General features: G+C 43.2%; 3 protein-coding genes across 3 annotated transcripts; 1 reads left to right on the forward strand and 2 right to left on the reverse strand.

Moving 5' to 3' along the window:
* Nucleotides 1–2,346: 2,346 nt before the first annotated feature.
* On the reverse strand, nucleotides 2,347–6,362 carry cideb (cell death inducing DFFA like effector b). Its single transcript, XM_018748120.2, has 6 exons — nucleotides 6,287–6,362; nucleotides 5,366–5,549; nucleotides 4,492–4,606; nucleotides 4,058–4,210; nucleotides 3,670–3,869; nucleotides 2,347–2,972 (listed from the first exon to the last, which is right to left on the reverse strand). The coding sequence occupies exons 2-6, from the start codon at nucleotides 5,389–5,391 to the stop codon at nucleotides 2,819–2,821; spliced, it is 648 nt and encodes a 215-aa protein (XP_018603636.1). The 5' UTR covers nucleotides 5,392–5,549; nucleotides 6,287–6,362; the 3' UTR covers nucleotides 2,347–2,818.
* A 1,766-nt stretch (nucleotides 6,363–8,128) lies between these two features.
* tinf2 (TERF1 (TRF1)-interacting nuclear factor 2) lies at nucleotides 8,129–12,637 on the forward strand. Its single transcript, XM_029255952.1, has 9 exons — nucleotides 8,129–8,441; nucleotides 8,565–8,669; nucleotides 8,834–8,929; nucleotides 9,480–9,590; nucleotides 9,737–9,860; nucleotides 10,095–10,989; nucleotides 11,125–11,192; nucleotides 12,036–12,115; nucleotides 12,263–12,637. The coding sequence occupies exons 1-9, from the start codon at nucleotides 8,214–8,216 to the stop codon at nucleotides 12,362–12,364; spliced, it is 1,809 nt and encodes a 602-aa protein (XP_029111785.1). The 5' UTR covers nucleotides 8,129–8,213; the 3' UTR covers nucleotides 12,365–12,637.
* A 353-nt stretch (nucleotides 12,638–12,990) lies between these two features.
* On the reverse strand, nucleotides 12,991–19,245 carry dhrs4 (dehydrogenase/reductase (SDR family) member 4). The gene is made up of 9 exons (XM_018748121.2): nucleotides 19,127–19,245; nucleotides 17,379–17,494; nucleotides 16,730–16,907; nucleotides 14,631–14,732; nucleotides 14,413–14,483; nucleotides 14,187–14,238; nucleotides 13,822–13,956; nucleotides 13,590–13,645; nucleotides 12,991–13,385 (listed from the first exon to the last, which is right to left on the reverse strand). Exons 2-9 carry the CDS (start codon nucleotides 17,489–17,491, stop codon nucleotides 13,271–13,273), a joined length of 822 nt encoding a protein of 273 aa, XP_018603637.1. The 5' UTR covers nucleotides 17,492–17,494; nucleotides 19,127–19,245; the 3' UTR covers nucleotides 12,991–13,270.
* Nucleotides 19,246–19,534: the final 289 nt, after the last annotated feature.

Below are 19,534 nucleotides of genomic sequence, written 5' to 3' on the forward strand. Positions count from 1 at the left end.
TGTGTGTGTGTGTGCGCGCGCACGCACACGCGCGCGCATTTGAGGATTTCTAGACTGTCTGATTCCGTTGTCTCCATAGTAACGCCCATCCACTGTTGGCACACTTTGAGGGTCCCAGTGCTGAGCACACACCCTATACCCCCTGCTCCTTGTTTCTCTGTACCGTCTTCAACCTCATGGTAAAGATGAGGTATCTGAGGTTCCCCATCCTGTGTCTTTTCAGTTGATGTTCGTGTTCGAACCCCCAGTGCTGGTCTTCTGGTACCGTAATACCCTGCAGCCCAGCGCCAGTTTACCGCGACACCTACTGTTCCACTTGTTCCTCTGGCTACAAACAGGGCCGTTTGGATTGCATGTCTCCAGAGCAGCGAATGGGCCGCTTTTGACTTCTTATAATTATAATTAGAGGCAGTCCCCGGATTCTGAACGAGTTCCGTTCCTAAGTCTGTCTTTAAGTTGGATTTGTGCATAAGTCGGAACAGGTTCGTATCTAACGTCAGTTAGTCAAATGTTTGCCTTAGTATGTATATCGTGTACCTTTATATGCATGAAAAACATTAAAGAAACACTTTGGATACACTAAAAATATAACAGTACAGTAATAATAATAATACAATGTAATGATATAATAACAGTAATAAAAAAATGTAACTACAGTTTAATGTCCACTTTTCCAGTCCTCGTTGGCATTTCACCTTTTTCTGATCGCTTTATTATTTCCTCTTTTAGTTTCAATCGTGATCGTTTTCCTTTTCTTTGATGTATCACCATCACTTGTGTCACATTTACACTTTGGTGCCATGGATAGGAGGGTAAAAACAAAACAAAAAAAAATTTAAACCCAAATATAGTAACACACAACACTTAACAGCAACGTGGTCCAACTGAAAAGAAGGAAGTCTTAGTCCTACCTCGGGCTCGCACGCCGACGAACCGCTGTAGACACGCCACGTTTTGATGCGCGTTGCAAAGTAGCGTACATTGTATGTACAGTAACTAGAATTTTTAATATAGTAGGCTTTACGGGGGGTAGTTTGTAACTATGGGTTGTATGTAAGTCAGACGTTCATAACTCGGGGACTACCTGCGTGTCAAACTTATCTTTACCGAACTCACAAAACGGGGGATCCCTGGTCAGTTGTTTGTTTCAGATTACATTATTGTCTGTATTCTGTGCATTCTTTACCCCAGTGATCCCCGTTGAGATGAACTGTTGGGTAAAAGTGAAAGTAGCGCACGGTAAAACCCGGAGACCCCCGTGGTGCAGGCTGCCCTGAGCCACGCAACTTCCAATACGATGCCGGCCGAATGTGCGAGGACACCGGACGGCCCGAATCGTCCTCATACGGGACGAACTGCATCGAACGTCAGTGATGGTCAGCGACACCCAGCAGCGCGCCGCATCCCTGAGGACTGCTGCTGGAAGGATGCCTCGGTTCCGATCAAACTCTTTTGCCGCCAAATACCTTATGACGGAAAAACGTGTCCTCGCACCCGTGACTGGAGCTGTGCGTTCACCTCCACGGCATAATGGCACTCAGGTATTTTTACTGTGTCACCAGCATTGATACGAAAGCACGAGCTGCAGGTCCCTGCACTTTTTATACTCGTACCCGTGACCTGCGCTGGGCAGCTGTCCTTTTCCTATATCATGACTGTTTCATAATGACATTCTGGTGGTACTTGAATGGGGGAGGGGTTGGAGATGATGACTGCCTTGTGGTGGTGGACCATAGCTGTGGTGTTTGACTTGAAGGCATTCAGCGGCGCCCCCTGGTGACGGCAGGAAATGTACGTTACAGGTCTTTTTTTTTTTTTTTTTTTTTTTTTTTTTGATCCGTCTCAACTTTTTGTACACTTTGTAATAAAAAATAACTTTTATTATGCACTCTGTATTCATTTTGCCTTGATTTGAGTGTTTGTAAGTTGTTCTGTTGTTATGCCAGTCAAGGACTCTGGGATAGGCTCCGGAGTGCTGTGACCCTGACCAGGACCAGTGGTTACGGTGAGTGAGTGGGAAAGGGTGGCGGGGGGGGGGGGTCATCAGTTGGTTTCTTCATTTGTTCCTTGGTTTATTCATTGGTTCTTTTGTTGGATCATTTGTTCGTTCGTTGTTTCGTTCGTTTATTTGCTGTTTTGTTCATTGGATCACAGTGGAGGCTCCTGCAAACTATCTGCTGTCAGTCACACATGGACTGGCAAACATGTTTATTATTCAGTGACTCTTTATTTACACTGAAAGGGTTTTTTTTTTTTTTTTTAAAAAAAAAAAAAAAAAAAAATCAGTTTTGGTAGAAGCTGATTTTGTATACATTTTTGCTCAGGAGAGTGCACTTGAAGCTCAGATTATGTTGAACACTGATACATATTTTTATTGGGCAGCAGAAAACACGTCAACATGTTTCAACAGTTTATATATGTAGAATTAGCCTACGCAGAAGAGCTGTGAGCACAATTTAATGAGAAAATCATTGTGTGCATCACATTTTCATACATTTTTCCCCGTTTTTATGCCCTAGAAGAGATCAGTGTTACGTGTTTATTTAAATAAATCTTTTTTTTTTTATTTTAAAGATACATTTCATGCGCCAACATTACCCAAATGTATAGAAGCAGAACTTATCCTGAGATTTTGAACAGCAGCACTTTGCTCACAGCGAAAATTCTTTGCCACGCTGTTCAATTTGCCTCCCATGATCCAGTTTTAACGTGACGTTAAATACCATCACAAACAATGTAAGTGGCAGGGATGGGGCTACTTTCCTTTGGCCTGAATTAGTAATGTGAGTCACTGTCCAGCCCACCGACACACCTGGCCTCAGTCCCAGCATTCGCTAATGCTGGAGTCGCTCCGGCCGTGGGGGGGATGCCAGCCGTCGGCTCCCTCGATGATACGGCGGATCACCGTGGCGGAAGTGATCAGCATGTGTCCTATGGCTTGAAGCAGCGTAGAGGCAACGCGGAGAGCCTCCCTGCAATGTGGCGGGAAAAAGAGAAGAGGAGAGGGGAGGAAAGGGTTCGTAGAGGCACCTGAATTCCGTGAAATGAACTGAAACATTATTTTTATTATTATTAAAACTCTATCCAAGTTAACCATCACTTTCTGTGGTACACTAAAAAAATTAGCAAACTGTGTTGCCCTGAGAGTGACGAAGATCTTCAGCGTCATGGCAACGTATCAGTTTACATTTATTTACTTATTTAGCATACACTTTTCTCCAAAGTGACTTCCAATGAACGCTATGTAGTGTTATCAGCCCACACACCTTATTCACCCTGGTGACTTACACTGCTAGATACACTACTTACACTGGGTCACTCATCTATACATCAGTGGAACACACACACACACTGTGGGTGAACTTGAACGACATGTCTTTGGACTGTGGGAGGAAACCAGAGTACCCAGAGACCATGCAAACTCCACACAGACTGAGCAGGGATTGAACGCACATCCTCTCGCACCACCCAGGACCTGTGAGACAGCAGCGCTACTCACTTACTTTAGTTTAACTACTAAAATACACCTACTTTCCAACAACAAAAAAAAAGAGCGACAGTGTTCACAGGAGTTACACCTGTGCTTGCTCGAACACCCAGGGGGTTCACATTGTGCCCCTGCTGCGCTTGAGGTCATCAGGACACCCTCCGGCAGCCCACGTTCCTCACCTGAGCACCTTCTTTGGTCCGAGGCACTTGAAGTCTGCACTGATCGAGTAGAGGCCCTGGAAGGTGGCCTTGACGCTCAGAGAACCGAAAACATCACGCGGGTTGAGACGGTAGAGGTCAAAGGTCACGCTCGCTATGTCGCGTCCGGTTCGGGGCTTCTTGTTTCCCATGGAGTACAGAAGAGCGCCCTTCTTTGAGCCCTAATGGGATTGTGAGGGATCTGAACACACTTGCAAAAAAGAGCAGTGTAGCAGCACTATGCAGTTTAGCTTCCACTCTGTCTCTCACAGTATGCAGCGTGTGACACCTTTACCCACTCTTGACTACCACACACTAGCAGATGGACACGCACACAGCCGCAGTCATGCTAAGTGACAAACGTTCTCACTGCTTGTGGGCTCCACGTCTGTCCTGGTTCGAGGGCAATCAGCACCGTGTTGTCTGGCAGGGCGAGCAGGAAGTCGTCGGAGTCGATCTCGGTGCCGTCCTCCTCGCACACAAGACACAGGGACACGGCCGAGAGGAAGAGGGCCTGAGCGGCCTGTGGGAGAGGCATCGCGTGTGCTTCTTATGTGACTCACAAACCGCTTGTAACGCTTTGTGTTTCAGCCATTTCCTGGTGAACTAAGCTTTGCTTTCAATCTGCTGAATCGGCGCTATAAGTTATGATTTTAGAGAAATGTTTAATGAAAAAAATCAAATCCTAAGCATGATGGCATCACACATGTGAACTGTACCTGTCCAGTTTTTTGGGTCCTTCATCTGGTTCAAGTGAATCGCAGGGTTAGAGCTGTACAGTCAGTCTCTACTCTTGCCACTTACCCTCTCTCTGAGCTCCTGCAGGGTACCAGCCGTCACGCCCTTCCTTGAACCCCTGTCTTGGGAGCACACCCTGAAGGGCTTTTGGGGGACCGACCACACACGCCTCGACACGGACCTGACATCGTGCGAGAGGAGATTTCCTTCACTCGCTACATATGCTGAAGCTCATGTGACACTTTGGAGATCTGGAGCCAAGATCACGATCCCCACCAAACATTACAACGTTGGGAAAAGCCGAAGGGAAGATAAGGAGTCGAGCAGCGGCCAGACGGATGGACCGAATCGCAGCGATGACGGACACTAGTGGAGGACAGACGTCTCTGACATCAGATACCGTTTATGAGATACTGCTTGTGTGGGCAACTATCTCAGAGTCAACGTGGACTCGACGACGCTTTAATAACGTACACTGACCGTTCGAGAGAGTGGACATGAACGGAAAGGGTTAAACACATATTTACACAATTACTACCGCTAGCTGGACTTTGTCATCTGGATTTTCGCCTTTTTCCCTGAGCGGCACTTTTATTTAGCCCCCATGTTTATAAAATGCTACATGACAGGGCCTTGAACCAATAGGCCAAGATTTACCAGAAATCAAAGTGATCAGTCAACTCTGAACTGGAAAATATCTTAATCGCCAGTGACATATTCTTTTTTTCCCCCCAGTACCAACCTTTAGTCAGGTAGAGAGAGAGAGAGAGGAGCCCCTGAAAGGATTTAAAAACATGGTAAAACACAGTAAAGTCTAGAGGAACCGGGAAGTGAGTGAGAAACATAAAGCTGTGCAGAAAAGAACGCTGCTTACATATATATCCTAGAGCACTCTGTATCCCTTGATGAAGTGGGTGTCATAACGTGTAATTTAACTTACTTTATCAGAGATGAGGTGGCTTCCATTCCTATGTACTGTATTCCAGGATTGATTTATCCTTCGTTTTCCTCTGACTCTTCCTTTCCCCTGCGTGTCTTTTTCAAGATCTCACACTCTCACAGGGAAATGGTGTGGTGTTCGCAATGTTCTTCTCTTTGGCTCTCGAAGGACTTTAGACTGACCGCTGTGATTCAGACACACAGATAGAGTGGAGCAAAGTCCCTCCGGAATGCCCTGCGTGTCCATCGCAGGCAACCCTGCTTACCTTTTTATTTTCTTTTTTTTTCTAACATTTTTAGAAACTATTTATTAGATACATTTTCAAAAATGTACCAATGTTTTAAAACATTTTACCACATTATTTACATACTGAGTAGCAGCTTACAGTGTTATGCTACAGTGATTTACCCATTATACAACTGGGTAATTTGTAATAGCGCAATTTTAGGGTAAGTGCCTTTCATAAGGGTACTGGAGCAGGAGGTGGATCGTTGTAGGACAGAGGTGGCAGCAATAGCAGTCTTACAGTCAACAAACTAGTATAGATATCACATTGGTTTAAAAAATTTATGTAGTCTCCTAGGTCTTGTGTGTATGATGTACATACCTTGCAATTTTGCACTTAATTTTGATATGTTATATATTGAATCACTTACTTTTACTTCATCTGACAAAGTAAGTTGGAGATTGAGGACAATTAAAATTTTTAATAAAACACCAAGAATTACACTGCACATGATGAAATACAGCAAACAGTCAACAAACACTTAGCGATTTAGGAACTGCCTGTCCTAAGCTGTGTCAGAGTGGAACAAAACTTTTTAAATATATGTTTTGTATTTTTAAGAGTAGACATGATTTTCTTATCATCTGCATGTTACATGTAAAAGAGTCACTGAAATTCGATGAAATAAATCCAACCTTTAGGGTGGTCAGTGAGCTGCCTGAAGCTGAAACAGCTCTCAATTTGGAAAAAAGAAACTACAAATCCCATCATGCACCTCTGCGTAGTGACGCTATGCCTGGAAACAACACTTCCGGTATATCTGTTGGCGGGACTGCCGTTGGTTTTCTTTTTGTTGTGTCGCTTCTTTTTCTTGTAGTCATTTGTAAAGATTTTGTTGTTTTGCCGTTGTTGTTTAAAGTGGCAATTGTTTCCATAAGCTCGGATTCGAAGTAGGGCATTGTAGCACACAGCTGCGTTTTTAAAATCATTCTTTCTTCCGCGTAGTACTAGAAAGAGTCGCGACGCGAAGAAGAGATCCAACAACATGGAAACGCGACGGGCCGTAGCAAAGGACGGGACAGGTGTGTACTTCACTTTGACTTTCCCTTCACTACACTACAGTAACACAACACAACACATCGAACCGAAGTGGGCTGAGGACGCGTATCTCCAGGGCGGCTGTCGTCGTGTCGACCGGGTTCTCGTCCGCTCGCTGACGCGTCTCTCTCCCCTCCCATCAGCAGTGCGAGTTTTTACCTTTTTTATAGAGATACTTTATTCTTTACGGTATAAAAATACTAAGCAGAAATGTGCAGTCAAGCCCCACGTAACACAGCTGTGAAAAAAGCAGTGTGTCTCTATGATCACTCACTGCATGGTTGAAAACTGGACTTCCAAGTTCGCATCATCATGTTCTAGTAAGTAAATAAACAAACTGTTAAGAGTTCTGGTTTTCAAGTCATAAACAAGGTCAAGTTATAAAATTGAAATAGTTGTTGGTTTTAATTAAGGCAGTTATTGCCCCACCAGGCTGGCTGTTGTCTAAGTTGACTTATGTTAATCACACACACAGTAATTGACTATTTACACAGCAAGGTATTTTTTACAGTGTCAGCTGAGGGTAAGTACTTTGATCAAAGGCACTGCGGGAGGAGGTGGGATTCCAACCTGAAATCTCTATACTGTATTAATTGCAGCCCTAAACACAAGGTCACTGTCTGTCCTAATACACATTATTGTTCTTTCATTCAGAAGTGCTTTTTTTTATTCTGATTTTGAGACAAACAAGGCTTTTATTTGCTTTGCTGTAAAATAAAATGTGCTTTTTTTTTTTTTAACTGAGTTTATTAAACTTGCACCACACTGAGGTTCTTCCATTGCAGTGTTACTGTACTGCTGGTGCTTAGTACACTGTTGCTCACTCATACACCACAGGTGTCCCTCGATTTACTAAATTAATGTCTCCTGGTGCAGATTTTAAAATTTTAGATGCCAGAAGCGTATTTGCGGTAATTTTAAAGGGGAATAATAACAATGTATCCCCAACCTATCTGAAAACCCCAAACCAATTTTCTGAAATATCACTAAAATATATTCAAACACCTGTATTTATAACATCTCTATGTCAAGCCCTGATTTCAGCACGATATAAAACATTTACATTTGTTTATTTAGCAGTTGCTTTTTTTTCCCCTTACAAAAGCGACATCTCAGAAAACAATACAGATGTGCATTACACCTGTTACCTTTGCTGTCTTGCTTCCTCAAGGTACAGAAAACTCCAGGGTGGAGTTATTGCTCTGGGGTAATTTTCACTTTCCTTTTTAATTGATTGGTTCTTTGGAGGATGAGGAGTAAAACCGAGGAGCGATCCAGTGGGCTTGTTGTGTTTATTGTGAGCAACTTGCTAAAACTGTGCACTGCTGCTACATTACTGCACCTTTGGATACATTTCATTGTAATGATTTCTTTTTATTCTATCAATCAAAAATTGGGTTTCAAAAGCAAAGAACCATGATACTGAAATTTCAGATGGTTCTTCAATTGAGGGATGCCTGTATAGTGCTTTGGTGTTTAGCCAGTCTGTCTGTTAGCTTTATAGAAGTTATACAGTGAAGACTAATGTCTTGTTTTTCTTCAATGCCAGAGGAAGCTCTGCCCCTCTCCTCACTTCGCCTTTTAGCTCCACCTTTGCGGCTGGTCTCGGCTGCAGTGTGGCAGGTGATGAAACGACGAGATGTGCTGCATTATGGGAAACTGGAGGAGTTTGTGACCTCAGTCTCAGAGACAGTCCCTGAGTTGCTGAGCCAGAGACACAAGGCCAAACTGGTCTTGGGTCTGAAAGCAAGGGTAAGAGGCAGAAGGAGCACATGAAAATGGGTTTGAAACTAAGAAAGAAGCAGGTGGCATGAATTAAAAAATTCCTTAAGTGATCAAGTTCTTATTTTTCATTCAGTTGTTGTTGTCTTGCAGTTGGTTCTTGAGATGTGTCGTGGACAGACACCCCCTGACCCTCATGTCATTCTGCCTCACCTGGAGCAGATCCAGAACCCCATCCCTCCTGATCGGCGTAAAAATGTAGGGGACCTTCCACGGACTTCGGCATCTCCCTCAGCCCATGGATTACTGCTTATGTGTTGGCAGAAAATATTCAGTAACTTCATTTTAAAATGGGCCTCTATTCCATGAAACACTCTGTTCTTTGTTTTTCTTCTTTACTGTGCGTCTACACTGTGGTCCAGAGGAAAGACAGCAAGGTGGAGACGTCCATCTCCAACTTCCATGAGTTGGTAAAGACACTCCTGAATGATCCTGCACAAAGAGAACATTTTTTCCAGGTAGAGCTGCTCATTTTGGGGTTGATTAGTTTATTATGTACTTGTTACTCAGCGGTATAAATGAGTGAATATTTGTAAGTCTGTTACCATTACAATAAATGTATAACTCGTGCATTACCACCTAACATGCACTTTTTAACCATTGGTTTGGTTTAAGTTAAACAGCCTTGTCATTACTTTGGCTTCAAATTTGAATCCTTATGTAATATACCTACTGAATAGCATTGTGTTGACCACTTTGAATCTCACCTGCTGCTGTAGTACTCTGAGCAAGGTATTTACCCTAAATCGCTCCAGTAAAAATTACACAGCTGTATAAATAGGTAAACAATTGTTGGTAGTTTAATAGCTCAGCGAATGAATGTCATATCCAGTAGTGTAACCAGTTGAACAAAATATGAATCTTAAGCATGTGGTTATTTATGTTCACAACAGTTTTTCATCTGTGTGTTTTGTTTAAAGTTTAACATCCATCATGGCATATGTCTTTCTGTCTTTATTACTACTGTGTTTTGCTGTGCCTCTGCATTCTTTCCCTTTGCATCTCCAGGAGGTGTTCCCAGTAGAATATGGCCCCCAGTTTGAGCAGGCTCTGGAGAAGCTGCTGTGGGAGTTCCTGACCAGACTGGATCAGCTTTTGCCTGTGCCCGACCTAGCTCAGGTATGAAAATGCAGCACCGTTCCCCTCAGTGGTGCCTTGACCATCTTGAGCACACGCAAAATTAAGAAGTTTTGTTATGCCTTTTATCGGATTAACGTGTTTCATTTTTGTTACACGTTTATTTGTGCATTATGGCTTTTCATCAGACGGTGTCATGGCTCAGCTCCTCACCTGCTGTCCTAGAGGAATGCGCGCGGTCTGTCTCCCAGCCCGAGTTGCTAAGATCCCTGCTCCAGCACCACAAGTGTCTCGGACATCTAGATGTACCTGGTAGGTCACTGTTGGAGAATGCACAGATAACACTCCGTAGTGCCAGTTGCGGTGGTCCTCTTGTTCTGTTCAAGTCCCTGGCATTGAGCCTGCTGTCACTGAAGTATTATCTACTTTACTTTTTTGTGTCAGAGCTTAAGAATTCAGACACTATAACACGTATTAGTCATTATTTTGTGCCATTTCATTCTCTGCACCACCTATATTTGCCTCTGCTTCCTCTTTACCCCTCAGGAAACCTGCCATCTACTTTGGGAGACTCCATCCTCTTGTCCATGTCTCTCCCACCTTCAGGCAGAGTGCAGAGGCCTGAAGTGCTGACCGAAACCAGCAGCCAGCTCACAGACAGTTGCACAAAAGCCTTAATGTTGTCCAGTGACAAATATGGCGCTGATGCTGGTTCCCCTGTCCAGCCTGTGATGGAACAGATGAAACGCGTGGAATTGACTAACACAGTCTCAGCAGACAGGATGTCAGGTGGTGCCCAAAGAACAGCCAGAGGGGCAGGTGAAGAGTCTCAAAGTGTTATTGACAGTTCGGGTGACCAAGAGGTCAAACTGAAGTCAGGGTCACATTTTGACAAAACTGGGGAAGAAGATGATGGTTTGGGGAAGATGATGGAAGGAGGGGAAATTCAACAAAAAAAACATCAAAGACTCAAAAGAAAGCGAGAACAAGACGAGGAAGATAATGACGGAGATAATAGCAATCATGACTATAGTGATGATGATGTTAGAAGTAGCTTTAGCAGTGGTGATGACACGAATGCTGAGCAAGAGGAGCAGGGTGATGCAGTTAATGGGCAACAGAAGAAGAGGGGAGTACTGCCTGAAACCCCTGTCCCTCAACAGCACCAACAGCTGGGTGAGGAGGAGCGCTTGTCTCTGATCGCTTGCTGCATGAGTCACCAGCCACGGGTCGTGATCCGCCAGCTCAGCCTCTCGGACACCTCCATCCCCGTGCGGTCACTCCTTTGTCTACCTGGCGACAGATGTCACAGTGCAGCATCTCCAGAGAAAAAGGACAGGGGCTCACCAGAGTGCAAGGAACAAGCGGTGGCCCAACAGCAGAGGCGTAGGAATAGAACGGTGATGCCCAGGAAGCAGTTGCTGGAGTCATTTGATAAAGAGTAAGGAAGTGGAATGAGAAAACTCCAGCGCACTTATGCTTGTACTGCAGTTTAACATTGCTCCAATAAAGGTCTGTTTGTGGTTATGTTGTCCCTGTTCTTGTAATGTGCAAATACTGTTGTCATGCACAATAGGAACTGTGCCGACTCCCTGCTAACTTTGAGCGCATCGCCTGCCTTTTCCCAGCGGAGTCAAAGCAGAGGTAAATCGTGTTCTCTTACCGCAGTATTAATGTCTTGTGTATGGCTAAATTAGGTTCTGCCGTGTTTACAGCTCACGTCAGTGTGTGTTTGCGATCAGTGTTGATGGGATGTATCGGTCAATAACTGGCATAGAATAGAAGTTTGTGGATAGTGTGTGGTTTTTAAATATTTTCTGTCATTTTAAACTAGTCTTAATTTTAACGTGACGTTAATACAAACATTAAAATGAAACTGTTTTATTTGTTATAGGTATATCCAAAATTTTGACAGACCTTACTTGTAAACAAGATGAGGAACGTCTGCACTATTGCTCTTGCTGATTTCATACATAAAGAAAAATGAAAAGTGGCCAGAAACTGATGGACGTTGAGTTTGTGATGAATCGGCGAGCTGTCGAGATGGCATAGGAAGTTGTGCAATTGAATTTTTAATTTCACTAAGTTTAAATTCGGCTTAATTTTAATGCAGTTTGAAGATAAAAATTGACTGTTCTGTCCAGGGTGTACCCTGCCTTGTACCCTGTTCCTGGTTTCTTGGATAGCCTCCAGACCACTTGCATTTAACAAGCTGTTATTGATAATAATTGGAAGTGTTGGAGTATTTGATTTATGTTCATCCGGGGTTTCATTGGAACCTAATTAATACATGTGTAGAGGACTGTACTGTGCAGCTTTGATTCATTGTAACAAACACTAGTTGAATTATGTTGTAAACTGAGGACCTAAGGTCCTGTAGTAATATTCTCGTAAGGTTTATGTACTGTCTCTATATACGCTGTAATAACTATTGTTCAGTGATGTACAGTCATGCTATACATGTGGCTCTAACTTTCTCTTCCTTAGGCAGGGCTGTCAGGACTCCAGAAGAGGATGATATTGTGTTTGATTCTGAAGATGAGAGCACAAAGAATTTCAAAGGACGGGCAAGTACCATGTTTAACAATCTCTCCCGTTATTTCTGCAGCATCAGACAGCTCTATGCAAGTTAAAGAAACTGATGTGTTGTCTGGTTTGAGAAGTGGAGTCTGTTGGTGTTTTGGAAGTCATAACTTCTTTCCCTGTATCCACAGCTGTTTCTGAAGCGATACTACAGGACAAAGCATAACACCTATGTCCCCACACTCAGAGAGTTCTGGAAGCCAAGTCTGTCTGTCAACCACAGCCTCAGATGAGCAGCTGAATCCCACCCCAGATATTACCTCCTTCCCTATGTGTCACTCAGTAGTGTCAGGACAACACAATCTGTGCACTTTTTTTTAGAGGAACAATAGGGTTTCACTTGGAGAGTACAATCCAAATCCTGCACCTCATCCCAAGGCTGGTCAGTCTTCAGTATTTTATTTACAGTATTTTTGTAATATTGAGACTGAGTTCACATCTTTTAAACTATCATGGAAATAACCTTCCACAAGCACTTTTTAAATATTTAACTATCTAATAGCTTTTTTTCCCTACAATAAAGTAATTTAAAAAGGTGGGTCCTTTTCTGTTGGTTCACCAGCTTTACTTCACCTAACCTGGTCTGGCTTCTTGTGCTACCTTGCCGTTGAAAGGAGCCTCCATAAGCTTAGCTACAACAATATTCAGAGACGTTTGTCTTCAAGAAGCACGAGTCCCTGGACTGCCTTTTTCTGTAACACATACGACTAATGGAGTTCTGCTTGAAACACCCTGCTTTACAGCCCTAGTTACCCCTCTTGCAGTATCAGTTTAACAATTTTCTGTGGCTGCAGAAACCAGTACAGAAGAGTCTGGAACAGGATACAATATTGGTGATTAGGAGACAGAAACAGGGAAGTAGAGTACAGCACTTTATTAGAGATACATGATATCACGAATTACATGAGGTCTGCATTTGTAATGCTGTGGACATGTTCACGTTTCAACAACAGTGATCTTTTTAGCTAATTTTATCTGAAGGTTCCCCTTTGGTTCTCAACAACCTGGTTTGGTTACCATTATCTCCACCCCCTGAAGAACCAACAATTTGGGAATGGCAGGCAACTACCTGAACTTGGCTTCTCCTCAAGGAGGTTTGGGTTAAAATGTTTGCTCCTCCTGTGTCCTGCATCATGACCTCAGAGTCTGGTGCCCATTCCTCCCGTCACGGTGATGGTCTCCCCCGTCAGGTAGGAGGCATCATCAGAACACAAGAAAGCAATGACTCTGCCCACTTCATCTGGTTGTCCAATCCTGCAATGGCACAGCTGTCACCATAGTTGCCAGCACTAATCTCCTCACAGTCTGGCTCAATGGTGAACAACCAAGACTAAACTACAACAAACAGCACTAGTAAGTAGTCAATCACTTTTCACAAGTCTGTCACAATAATGCTACAAAATTGTGCACAGGATAAAAATTGACATTTTGTTTTGTTTGGCTGATGTGAAGGGTCACCTTTTGATGGCCATTTGTCTGTTGAACTCCTCCATAATGCCTTCATTCTCCCAAAGCTGAATGAAAAAAGCAACAGCAGAAACAGGTGACAAATGTGGAGCTCCATGCATTGTCAAGGAAAATTATTTGGAAGCTACAATTTGCACGTGAGCTGAAAATCTGTGAAGCTTAAGTGGGCAGGAGTAAGGTGTGCTCCCTGAACAAGGAAGGCAAACGGTATGGTGCTCCTCACCGCGGAACTAAAGCGGGTCTTAATAATGCCGGGGGCCACGCAATTCACCCGGATGTTGCTGTGACCGAGTTCTGGGGCAAGAGCGCGGGTCAGTCCCAGCAGCGCGGTCTTACTGACGCTGTAGGGTCCCAGGCCCTGTGGAAGCAAACGTTCACTGCACAGTACTGACAAGAAATAGTATCTATCAAATAGCTTTACAAAGGTTGCTTGTGGGAAAAACTAACAACTTGGGCAGCTTGGACCCTCAGGTCTGTTTAGAAAGAAAAATAGACATTTTAAAAATAAAGGTTGATTCCACCGTGTTGCAGCCCATGGTCAAGTACACATAACCCTTCCTAGCACCCAGTTCTCCCGCTTCCCCTCACCTGCATGGGCTGGTATCCAGCAACTGAAGAAATGAACACGATGGAGCCGCCCCTGGAACAAAAACCAATCAGACGTGTACTTCTGAGCTACAGACCATACATCTACTATGTAGACAGCCTTTTTTTTCTTGTGTCTTGAGCACATTTAATCTGTTTTATTGCATTTTCTCACACCGTTTTCCTACCACCACCTTGACACCCTTGCCTTTTCACCAACCCTCCTCACCCTTTCTTCTCCATCTGAGGCACCACCAGTTTGGTCAAAAGAAATGCTGACTTGACATTAACATCCAGGATCTGAGGGGGGAGAGAGAGAGAGACAGACGCACACACATGCACAACAGGTTTCTATCTGAAGAGCAGACCGAGCCATCAGCTAACATTGATTTGTACATATAAATATTAACGGTGACACTGTCTTCACAAATCCCTTGTAATTCTTACCTTGTCCCAGACTTCTTCTGTAGACTCCATAATGTTGCCAAAAAAGGGGTTGACTGCTGCGTTGGAAACTAGGATGTCCACACCACCGCAGTGCTCCACTGTCTGTGAAACATTTTAATAGTCAATAGGAAAGCAACCAAAAGGCCTCCAGCAGTATAGACGTGGCAACTGGAATACGCTCGGCCCCTGCTTAGTGGACCATCACTCTACAGAAAGACTCATCAAAAATAAAACTTTCTTCGCACCACACGAGTCCCATCATGATGGACAGATGGCCAATAATAACAACAATATAGAAAAAAAATGTCAATTTTTTTTGCATTTTTAAATTCAGTCTGGTGTGAGATTCCGAAACTGGGCAGAAGAGGTGTCTTTTGTAGTCGAGGGCTCTCTCAGAGAAAGACAGAGAGGGAAAGTGTGAGCGCGCGTATGAAAAAACGTTAAAGACACTTTAATGTTTACTGTTCCAATCACGTTTCACCTTTTTCCAATCGCTTTATTATTTCCTCTTCAGTTTCAATCGTTATCGTTTCCCTTTTCTTGGATGCATCACCATAACTTGCATCAAATTTACACTTTGGTGCCATGGTTAGGAGGGTAAAAACAAAAAATGAAAGCCAAATACAGTAAGTCATGAGATGCTTAACAGGAAAAGAAGTCTCTGTCCTACCTCGGGCTCATGTGTCCTGCCCACAAGCCTACAAACCGCTGGAGACATCCAATGTTTTGATGCGCACTGCAAAGTAGCGCTTGTTCGTTATTACGAACCATTGTATATACCGTAACTAGAATTTTTAATATAATAGTCTTAATTATGAAGTTTTCATTTGATTGTTACTTAAGGGTGACGACCAAAAAAAAAAAAAAAAAAAAAAAACAAACAACTTCTGGTTAGTAAGGGGGTGGTCTGCAAGTATGGGTTGTACGTAAATCGGATGTACGTAACTCAGGGACTGCCTGTATATCCGTCGTCGTTCACAAGTGTAGGCGCCCTTGAGAGAGACTGTGATAATGAATGACTTTACACTACTACATGTGCACCACTATACCTTTTATGCAAATCACTACTCAGTGATTTGTGCATATATTTGTATATCAATTACACAGTGAAATCTATTATTCAAATTTTATAACATGTTGCATACCATGTATGTTACTGTGGTCTTTTGCACAGCATAAGAATTTGCAGCATGTTTCACATTTAAGTGGAAATAGTGATATAAAAGAATGCTTATATTCTTGCTAATATTTAATTTGAGCATAAACCAATGTTTTTGTTTTGAATTGCTGAAAAGGAAAATTACTCCTATGCGTAAAGTTGAAAGCAAATCTCTTTTTATCTTTGAATTGATAATATATGCATGGGATTAGTAAAAATGATACTTTCCATTTTAATTTGTATGAAAAACCGCATTCGCATCTGTACGAATTAGTTTAAATTTGACAGTTGTGGATTTTGATCAGCTCTGTCACATCCCTAAATAAACAAATGATTTGAAAATAGTATGAAATATTTTCAGGCTCATGTATGCACTTTCTTCTGGCACTGCCCATGTTGTCCCCCATGCAAAGGGGACACAAGGGAGAGTCTGATGTGGAGAGAAACTTTTGATTGTTGCTCTCACAGTGGTTAATGTTGGTAAAAAAAAAAAAAAAAAAACACACGTTATAAATTGTGTGGGGGGGGGGGGGGGGGGGACTGACATGCTAGGCAAAAACGGCTGTTGTTTTTGGATTCAGTGCCCCAAAATTAGGAGAAAAAAATGTAGTCTTCAGTCAGCAAAACTGATGCAGGGTGGCCTAATCGCTGGTACATTAAACTACACTGCTTGGAGAAAAGCGTCAGATAAATATACATGTTTTGCACCGTATCCATCATTGCTCAAGTCACAATGACCACGTTTCGGTTTTGTGGGGGAAGCTGCTCAAGCTAACACTGCAGCTCCATAGTTCCAAAGTTAGGTAGCCATGTACACAATGAAACAGTCATCTCTTCATGCAGTGCTACTGCGATAAACTGTAGTGTATTCACCTACTCTTCCAGTGCATTAAAGTCCAGTGTGGAAATATTCAAGTGCAGCAAGAGTCAATACTTTTACCATGTTCACCAGTCTTTCTCTGTCCTCCCTCTTTCCCACGTTGCATGTAGTGCCTGTGACTTGTATGTTCTCAGCCTGCAGTAGAGACACGGCTTTGTCAACGTTCTCCTTGCGCCGGCTGCTCACCACCACATGAGCCCCTCTCTGTCCTAAGGCTCGCGCTGCAGCTAACCCTATACTGCAAACAAAGAGTAAAACGGCAGAAGTACTGTGAATTTCCCACAGCTTGATTAATGGAGTACAAGATGGCACACTCAACGTTAACTCTGCACACCTCTTTAAAATGTATACTTTGAAAAGAGTATAAGCATAGTATAACCTTCTGAGCACGGTACTTACCCTAAATTGCTCCAGTAGATGTATAAATGATTGGTTAATTCTAAGTAGATTAACATCGTAAGACGCTTTGGAGAAAAGTGTCAGCTAAATGAATAAATGTAAAACTAAACCATACAGCAGTATCAGTAGCAGGTAAAGATCAGTGCTACTGCCTATGAGCTCAAAGGACCCAGGTTCGAATCCCACCTCCTGCTGTAGTACCCTTACACAAGGTACTGAACCTGAATTGATACAGTAAAAAAAAATACAATAATTGACTAATTTGAAAAAGAGGGTAAGTCGCTTTGGAACTAAATAAGTGCAAATATACCCATCTGTTGATGCAGTCACTATGGCGATCTTTCCTGCTAGGTTGCCTTGGGACATCATCCTCCTCCCAGTGGCGTAATTCATCAGCAGAGACCTGGCTACACACTTCAACATTGCCTAGGAAAAGGGGGAATTGCGAAATGTATAGAAATAAAATATACTGTAACACAAGCAGGCATCTGTTTTAAGTTTGCCACCGTAAGCCTTATTACTCATCTGTCAAAACAGATTAGTCCTGTTCCTTTAAAACAATGTAAATACACACACACACACACACACACACACACACACACACACATTGTCTGAAACCGCTTGTCCTATACGGGGTCACGGGGAACCAGAGCCTAACCCGGCAACTCAGGGCACAAGGCTGGAGGGGGAGGGGACACACCCAGGACGGGACGCCAGTTTGTCGCAAGGCACCCCAAGCGGGACTCGAACCCCAGACCCACCGGAGAGCAGGACCCGGTCCAACCCACCATGCCCCCCACAATGTAAATACTGAGTATTAAAAAAATTTTAATGTAACACTTGAGCTGGCTTACAGAATAAATGAAATAGAATAAATCTGACATGACACCCCAGCCAAGTTCAAGGAAGTCTGCTATTTTTTGTTCTGCAATACCTGACAGGTTATTACACTACTGATAATATCACAAATGCATGACATGTGGATGTGGCACATTAATTAATGGAAATTAAAGACACAGTAATGTAGAAACATGCCTCTCATAATTTTTATATCAATTGTATGACTTTACTGTTTGCTTGGGCTGCGTATCATCTGTTCAGGCAGGCATGGAGGATGGAAAAGGACTGTAACAGTACAGTATACAGGGTAAAGAGGACGCCGGTCTACATTCTAGCCACAGAACAGGAGACACACTCATTGTAGGCACCCCGAAAATTAATTTATAACTATTGGTTTGCCAAAAAAAAAAAAAAAATCTTTTCTGCACATTTCAAATGAGGTGGCTCTACCAGCCATTAACCATAAGTGTCTGGATTCATTATTGTGATTTTTTGACAATTAACACATTAACACAGCTCCAGCTGATCCAAATAAATGTTAATATCAAACCTCCATGAAAGTTCTCCAGCTGATACAAAACGCTGCTGAGCTGTGTTTCACCTACCAAAGCGTTTCCATATATCCCCCTGCTCGTCGCTCTCCAATGGCTTCCTGTAGCTGCCTGTATTCAGCGTAACACTCCGATTATGACCTACGAAACCATCAACAGATCTGCTGTCCAAACATCTGATCGCTCTCTACACCCCCACCAGACTGCTGTGCTCCTCCACCTCGGTGGACCAACGTCAAAACGTCAAAGGTTTTCACTTCTGGCACCAATGTGGCTCTGAACGGCCTCCCTCTGCCCCTCACAACTGCTGAATCCCTCGGTATCTCAAAAAGAGTTTTCAAACTCCACTCTTTCAGACTCAGTTCTTCCTGACCTCTTTTTTGCTCCATGATATTAATTTGCGTGGCGTTACCTGTCAGAATTAACCTTCAGATTTTCTACCAATTCTATATGCTGCCACAGTAACGTATGTTGAGTTACGCGGTGACGTCACACTCTCTCACGGCACTTAAGCAATGTTGTGACTCTATGAACTAGCGCACTTTGTTTTATTCTTGACTTGCACCTCGCTGTGAATACTGTGTAAATGAAGAGAAGTCACTACATTTTAGTAAGATGTGTTAAACATTAAATGTTACTATTTAAAAGGCCCGTGAGACGAACTTACCACCGCAGAGCAACACCAACACGGCGACCGGAGCGCGAGCGACACTTTTTCTGCGCACGAGTCCGAAGTCCAAATTGCAGCGCGAGCTCCGCTGACGACGTCCGCTCGACTTCCATCGTAACTGGGGGTCACGTGTCCTGGATGTTCTCGTGTTTGGGGCGGGAAGGCACTTCCGGTCTGTGGCTTTAAAATAATGGCGCAAGTTTCTAAGTGAAGTGAACGTTATTCTCACTTTACTTGACAAATGTGTCGTAGTTTAAAAACGTACCCATTAATGATTAATGTGTAGAGTGGAGAATATAAAACATGTGGTGACGTAAAAATCGCGATCCAAAGCTGTGGATAAGCCGGCACGAGGTGCAGAGTGTTTTGTGATTCGGCTTCGGTAATAATTGGAAATATTATTAA

This window comes from Scleropages formosus, chromosome 11, assembly GCF_900964775.1.
Source record: "Scleropages formosus chromosome 11, fSclFor1.1, whole genome shotgun sequence".
In the NCBI taxonomy this organism is placed as follows: Eukaryota; Metazoa; Chordata; class Actinopteri; order Osteoglossiformes; family Osteoglossidae; genus Scleropages; species Scleropages formosus.

Bases quoted from the DNA above. Each gene is read 5' to 3' on its own strand.
- cideb (XM_018748120.2), bottom strand. From the start codon at position 5,391: ATGGAAGCCACCTCATCTCTGATAAA. The intron at 4,607-5,365 runs GTAAGTTAAATT...GCACGATGTCAG, and splicing joins GCCACCTCATCTCTGATAAA to GTCCGTGTCGAGGCGTGTGT. The intron at 3,870-4,057 runs GTGAGAACGTTT...CAATCCCATTAG, and splicing joins AGACGTGGAGCCCACAAGCA to GGCTCAAAGAAGGGCGCTCT.
- tinf2 (XM_029255952.1), top strand. From the start codon at position 8,214: ATGTCTTGTTTTTCTTCAATGCCAGAGGAAGCTCTGCCCCTCTCCTCA. The intron at 10,990-11,124 runs GTAAGGAAGTGG...CATGCACAATAG, and splicing joins CTGGAGTCATTTGATAAAGA to GAACTGTGCCGACTCCCTGC. The intron at 12,116-12,262 runs GCAAGTACCATG...CTGTATCCACAG, and splicing joins CAAAGAATTTCAAAGGACGG to CTGTTTCTGAAGCGATACTA.
- dhrs4 (XM_018748121.2), bottom strand. From the start codon at position 17,491: ATGTTGAAGTGTGTAGCCAGGTCTCTGCTGATGAATTACGCCACTGGG. The intron at 16,908-17,378 runs GTATATTTGCAC...CTTTGTTTGCAG, and splicing joins GTGACTGCATCAACAGATGG to TATAGGGTTAGCTGCAGCGC. The intron at 13,386-13,589 runs GTGACCCTTCAC...GTGCCATTGCAG, and splicing joins AGACAAATGGCCATCAAAAG to GATTGGACAACCAGATGAAG.